The sequence below is a fragment of the Benincasa hispida genome, chromosome 3, assembly GCF_009727055.1.
Source record: "Benincasa hispida cultivar B227 chromosome 3, ASM972705v1, whole genome shotgun sequence".
Lineage (NCBI taxonomy): Eukaryota > Viridiplantae > Streptophyta > Magnoliopsida > Cucurbitales > Cucurbitaceae > Benincasa > Benincasa hispida.
In genome coordinates, this window is record NC_052351.1 from 22,384,641 (window position 1) to 22,391,750 (window position 7,110).

Consider the following 7,110-nt stretch of genomic DNA (forward strand, 5'->3'; position numbering starts at 1 on the left):
TTCTAGCAACATTTTCGATTGTAGTATATTTGCACTACATGGATTAGAGTTGACCGAACAAGGGGTCCCACTTGGAGATTCAATCGAACTACTATACATTGCACGGTTCGAGCATGCATGAACCATTTCACGAAGTATGTGTCCAGATAGGCCAAAGTCTTGATAGTTAGCTTTCAGTCTTCCAATTAAAAAACAACGTCGATGATTGTGGGTGCACTATTACGCGGTGGGGATTGTCACTTTCCATGAATTTTCCATTTCTCACCCAACGATGGAACTTTGCATAGACAATAAAATATACAAGAAATCCAAGTAAAACAACGAGCAAATGTGACTTTATATAAATAATAATAATAACAATTGATGTGTAGTTCTTTCTCTAAAATTTAGAAGTTTCGATCTTTATTTCAATAAAAGTGACGTGAACTATAAAGATTCATTATGAAAAAAAAAATTGAAACGTTGGAGATATGGAAACCTTGATTTAGGAATATTATATAGAATTGAATGAAAGATATGAATTTATAAGTTTGTAACAAACAATTAAGCAAAGCAAAAGAAGAAGTTAGTATTATTAAAATTAAAAAAGAGAGAAAATAAATATGAATTGAAAAAGAAGGTGAAGGGTGGGGGCATTTTGTCATTTTGTGTTTTAAATTTATATTTGATAAAGAATTTTGGGGTGTACTTAGATTTGGTAAATTGCCCCCACAGAATTACCAAAATTTCAATTGGCTTCCCCACCCCTCACTACCACTTTCTCTCCTCTGACACCCTTTACGTACCCTTTTTCGATTTCCTCTGTCAGACAATATAACCAATAATTAATTAATTCCCTCTTTTATCTCAATTATTCCATCTCTTCAAAACAAACCCATCTCATATGAAATACCCATCAACTTTATATTTTACATAAAGTTTAAAATTTTTTAACTTTCAAAAATTTTAATATATTCTTCAACTTTTCAAATAAGTTTAAAATATTCTGATGGTTACTTTTGAATGAAAATCGTTAATGTTTTGTGTCTTAAATATCTTTTAAACTTTCAAAAATTTCAAAAAATCTTTAAGTTTGAAAACAAAAAGAAAAAGAATTTAAAAAATTTATATGAACAAAAACCATTAATATCCTCTTATTATCTATTTTTCTTCTTTTTTCCTCTCATTTCTTCTTCACTACTCTCTTACTCTCTTTTTATTTGTTAACTTTTTAATATTTGTTTATCTTAAAAATAAATAAATAAAACTGTAATGTATTATGTGTTAATAACCAAATACATTTTTTCTATTTAACTATCTATTGTTTTGGTGCGCTTGAAGAGATGTTTTGATTTTGAACTTTTTTGACATTTTATGAGATTTCATGATTTAATCTAAAATTTTAGTTGCTGAGAAAATTGGTATAAAAATTGAAAAAAATAAGAGAAAATTAGAGTATTTACATGGAAAAAAATTTGAGAATAACTATATAATTTATTGAAAAAAATTTTGAACTTCAGAAAACTATATTAACAGTTTCTGTTCATGTACTAACGACAAATTTATCTTTTTTCTTTTAACTATTTTTAAATTTAAAGGAATTTATGAAAATTTTGAAAGTTCAATAGAATTTTTTAAACAAAACTTTAATGGTTTTCTTCCAAAACTAAGTGTTTTTTTAATTTTTATTTTCGAAAGTTTAAGGATATTTTTTAAACCAAGGGCATTTTCATAATTTAACCTAAAAACAATTACCCACCTCTAAACCCAAACATAATCACATTAACCCAACCCCCTCTCTATATCTTTTACCAACATACTCATTCCCAAGCTTGGAAAATTTTCTAATATCAATCATAACATCTATATATTATATGATATTAAATTTGAGGGAATGAGTTATTTGATTGAGATGAAACAACTAATAAAACTTACTTGATTTGAAATGTTTATGAATTATGTGCAAATCCCTTGTTTTGTTTTGTGAGATGGAGTGTTAGAAAAGGAAGATGAAAGAGCAACAACTAATACAAGGTATCATTAAATTAAATGTTTGAAAAGACAGTCACAATATCTTGGTCATTTGGCATTATTTACAATCAATAGCATGTGTGGCAATCCTTAAACGTAGGGTCCAAATCCAGCTCAAACACACTCCTTTTTCTTTTTTTTTTTTATCCCTTCATTTTCAAATTTCCTTAGCTGCAAGCAAACAAAAATACTGTCCAACAGTCCCAAAAGTTGTTCAGTGAGTCAGAAAAAGAAGATGGTGCAAATGCTTCCACATTTTTTTTCATGAAAAAAGAACAATCTCAATTCTCATAGGAAAATACCACCCCAATAAACCCAACTGGTCAACTGTACATGAAAAGAAAATAAAAAAGAAACCTTTGAACATTACGACCATAACACTAAAAAAGCCAAAACTAATCCCTCCCCCAAAAGAAAATAAGCGACATCGCAGGTACAAGAGCCTAAGCTTACTTGTTTGGATCTTATGATAGACAGTAGAGACACTACCAACCCCAACTAAAGTTGTTCAAATGCTAAGAAGATCTGGTGGCGGCTGCTGCTGTTGGTCTTTTTTCTTCTTGGTTCCTGTTGTTGGAAGGTCTAAATCGGCAGCTGGTGGTGGTGGGGGTGGTGAGGTGTTGGGGAGTGTTGAATCTCCTCCTGGTTTTGAAGATGGTGGCTGAGGAATCTCTGATAAGATTTGGATCACTTCCCGCATTGTGGGGCGCTCCACTGCCTGTTCCTCGACGCACAGCATTGCGACGTAGAAGACGTGCATCACTTCGTGGAGAGGCACGGAGGAGAGCCTTGGATCAAGGATTTTCACTACCTCTTCCTTGTTTGAGTCTGTCAGTTTTCTAACCCATTGAACTATGTCGACACCGTCCCCGAATTCTCCAACGGGTTTTCTTCCACTAACAAGCTCTAACAGGACAACTCCAAAGCTATATACGTCACTCTTCTCGTCAACTTTTAGCGTGTAGGCGTATTCTGAAAGGAAAAAAAGATGAAAATTTTTTCAAGAATCAGAATCATTGAATGTGTACCTTCCAGAAAATTAACAATTTTCACACCATTGATCATCCAACTTTGGACTTGAAGTGGGAAGCAATTCATAATAGATTACACATTGAAGAGAACTTTGTCAGTCAGTCGTAGGATGCAGTAAAAAACATTATGATTCATTCATGTACTTGCAAAACTGATCACCACTAATGTTCTCACATGGCACAAAATTAACTAACTCGGCCGTATTCTTCACAAACTCTAGATCATGCATACGAGTCAAAGAAAAATAAAGCTAAAACACATCAAAACAAGAGTTAAGATTCAAAATTCGAGTCTTAGGGCGAAAATTTCAAGGTCGGAATCATACCTGGGGCAATATATCCATAAGAACCAGCAATGGCAGACATGCACTCAGAAGTGCCGGAATCCTGTAAGAACTTGGCGAGGCCAAAATCAGCAACATGAGCTTCAAAATTAGTGTCAAGAAGTATGTTGTTTGATTTAACATCTCGATGAACAATGAGTGGCGAGCAATCGTGGTGGAGATAACAAAGCCCTTTAGCTGCTTCAATAGCAATCTTATACCTTGTATCCCACTGAAGGTGGCCTCCTTTTTTGCCATGAAGAACTTCCCCCAAACTCCCATTAGGCATAAATTCATAAATCAAAAGATTAGTCTCATGGTTTGAACAAAACCCCAATAGTCTTACAATATGTCGATGTCGAATCCTCCCAAGAGTTTGAATCTCAGCATTGAATCCATGGTCATGGGACGATCCACGGCTCATCGCCGGCAGCCTTTTGACGGCGACCTGGTCACCATTTGGCATGGCGCCTTTATAGACAATTCCAGCCCCTCCTTTTCCAATAATGTTATCCTCTTTCAAGCAATCAAGAACATCATCAACTGTGAAATCTAGGCGTTGGAAAGAAGTTAATTTCCAAGCCCGAGACTCACTGGCTCTCTTTAACGATCGAGCTTTGATGATGGCAGCAACTGCAAATGCAATGGAGCAAAGAAGCAGACCAATTACAAGGAGGAGCTTCAGAGAAGCAGAGAGAGGGCCCTTTACATGTTGTTGGTAATTGCTATTGGCAACCCCATCTTTGCATGGTCCCAAATATGGACCGCAGAGATCAGGATTTCCCAAAAACGATGTGTAATTGAAGTAACTGAATTGCCCAGTTCCCGGAACTAAACCGGAGAGGTTGTTGTATGAGAAATCCACGGAGGTTAAACTCTGCATGCTGGCTATGGAGGCAGGGATTCCGCCGACTAAATGGTTTTTTGAGAGATTCAGGTAATTCAATATCCTCATACTGGTAATCTCGTTTGGGATTTCTCCTGAGAGCTCGTTTCGGCTGAGATCAACGAAGGTTAGAAGCTTGCATTGGCTAATCTCCGGCGCGATTGGACCCGATAACTTATTATTACTGAAATCTATCTTCGAAAGTTGCTGTAACCGCCCAATCTCAGGTGGGATTTGACCGGAGAACTTGTTTCCGTCGAGGAGTAGTTTCTGGACGCCGGAGAAGTTGCCGATTGTCGGCGGAATCGATCCGGTGAGTCGGTTGTTGGAGAGACTAATCTGGCCGAGATTCAATGAGATAGAATCGGTTATTGGGAACTCGCCGGAGAGGAAATTGTCCTGTAACTCCACCTGGGACAGCTTCGGAAGACTCAGAAGCCCCTTTGGGATGGATCCATTGAGAAAATTTTCCCCCATACGAATACGATTAAGCGAAACGCATTTGCCTAACGACTCTGGGATTGGACCAAACAAGAAATTGCTCAATGCGATCAGAGTTTGAAGCCGATTACCGTAGCACATATCGGGAGGAAGAGTTCCAGTCAGCTTATTGGAAGAAAGATCTAATATCTGAAGCATTCCGTTCTTCCCCAGGTTCTGTGGGATGGCTTCCGTAAAATTATTCTCCCATAACTGCAACACCTCCAGCTTCGGCAAGTCGCCAATAAAGGAAGGAATTGCCCCATGTAGCTTGTTTCTAAACAGATTCAACAGCGTCAAGTTCTTCAACTGGGCGAACGAGGCGGGAATCTCACCCACAAGCATATTGTTCGACAAATCCAACGATTTCAAGCTGTTCAACTCTCCAATCTCCTGTGTCAATGGGCCAGATAGAGCATTAACTTGGAGAAACAGAGTATCGAGATTCTGCAGCTTTCCAAGCTCCGGGGGAATCCGGCCAGACAGTCCGCAGTTCGCAGCGTCCAACCTTACCAACTCCGACAAATTACCAATCTCAGCCGGAATACCGCCGTCGTAGGCGTTGAAGTAGCCAATGTAAAGCTCACGAAGGTTCGTCAGGTTTCCGATCTCCGGCGGTATCGGACCGCTAAGTTCGTTACCGGAAACCGCCAAGTACTCCAAAGACTGCATCCGACCCACTTCCGGCGGGATCCGCCCGGCAAAGAAATTTCCACCCAAATGCAAATGGCGAAGGCTCGACATTTCAGTGACAACAATGGGAAAATCTCCAGTCATATTGTTGTTATACAGGTCAAGAACCTGCAGATTCTGGAGCTGCGAAAGCCGTGAAGGGAACGACCCATCGAACACATTATTAGACAGGTTAAGGAGCCGAAGCGAAGAGATTGAAGAAATCTCCGGCGGGATTGGACCGGAAAACTCATTGGCAGCAAGAGAAAGATTAGTAAGAAATCTTAAAAAAGCAACATCAGAGGAAAGGGAACCAGAAAGGCCGAGACCAGTGAGGTCTAAGGCAGTGACATGGCGACGAAGATCACAAGTGACCCCAAACCAAGTACAGTGACTGGTGGAAGCGTTCCAGGAAGAGAGTGAGGATTTGGGGTCGCCGATAATGGAGGTTTTGAGGGAGAGAAGAGCTCGGTACTCAGAAATACGAGCAGAAAGAGAGTGATGAATGTTGAGTTGTAAAAGACAAAGGAGAAGAAGAAGAAGACGCATTTTGTTAGTGGGTTTGTTGATGGAATGAGAAATGGAGGATTTGCTTGGGATGTTCTTCAATGGCTGATTTCTGCAAATTTGCAGAGTTAGTTTGAAATGGGGTAAAGAGGTGAAGAAGGAGCGAGAGCTCAGTGAGAAGAACAAGTGGGTTTGGGGGGGACCTCAATAAAGTGAATCATGTCGCACATTTTACATTTGAATATATATATTTTTTCTTTTCAAAATTTTTAAGCTTTCTGACTTTATAATATAGAGTTCATATCTTAATGTGTACATTTATATATATATTTATTTATTTATATATATCTGTTAGTAGCTCGATGGTCTACAGAAGTCATTAAATACCCTAGTTAAAAATTATATGTTATTTTTTTTTTATAGAATTAAAAATTATATGTTAGTTGATTGAATAGGATAGGTCTGATATAAGATTTGTCTACTCGCTCACATTCTTATAATAATAATAATAATTGGACTGGAAATTAAAACAATAACTGTAAATGGCTAATTTCCATCACCTTTTTAATTTATATGGTTGTATGAGAATTAAAATTTTTAACCCAAAAAAATAGAGTACATTACAATTTCGGCATAGCTCACTTGGCATCTTTTCTTGGAATCTGTAAGCATAAAAAACATTGAATATTGGTGTCTTATTCGAAGCACTAGTTGTATAGCCGTAATTTTATTTATTTTTTTATTTTATTTTTTTTTGGAAAATTTCAATTTACTCTATCAATTTATGATGTTATTTTTAAAATATCATATTAACCTTTAAAATTTTTATAAGTGAATTAATTTAGATACATAATTAAAATTATTTATGGTAATTATTCATATATCAATTTTTACATTCGTGTAGACTTCTTAAAATATCATATTAACATTTTTAAAAATAAATATCAGATTAATAAAATAAACTATTATATATAATATGTTAACTATTTTCAAAAGAAATAATAATTGAGAGGCTAAATTGATTTGTTTATAAAGATATAAATTAATGCAATAACTATGAAGGTTTAAATTGATATAACATCATGAAATATAAATTGATATTTCTTGTACATTTGTGAAGCACCCATGAGTCCATGATTTGGACAAAAATTCTCAGGCAATATTATTTTCCTTCTTTAACCTAATAAATCTGGATATGTTG

General features: G+C 36.2%; 1 protein-coding gene across 1 annotated transcript; it reads right to left on the reverse strand.

The window, feature by feature from the left end:
• Positions 1-2,232: 2,232 nt before the first annotated feature.
• On the reverse strand, positions 2,233-6,144 carry LOC120073237 (leucine-rich repeat receptor-like serine/threonine-protein kinase BAM1). Its single transcript, XM_039025961.1, has 2 exons — positions 3,368-6,144; positions 2,233-2,982 (listed from the first exon to the last, which is right to left on the reverse strand). The coding sequence occupies exons 1-2, from the start codon at positions 5,949-5,951 to the stop codon at positions 2,519-2,521; spliced, it is 3,048 nt and encodes a 1,015-aa protein (XP_038881889.1). The 5' UTR covers positions 5,952-6,144; the 3' UTR covers positions 2,233-2,518.
• Between the last annotated feature and the right edge of the window lie 966 nt (positions 6,145-7,110).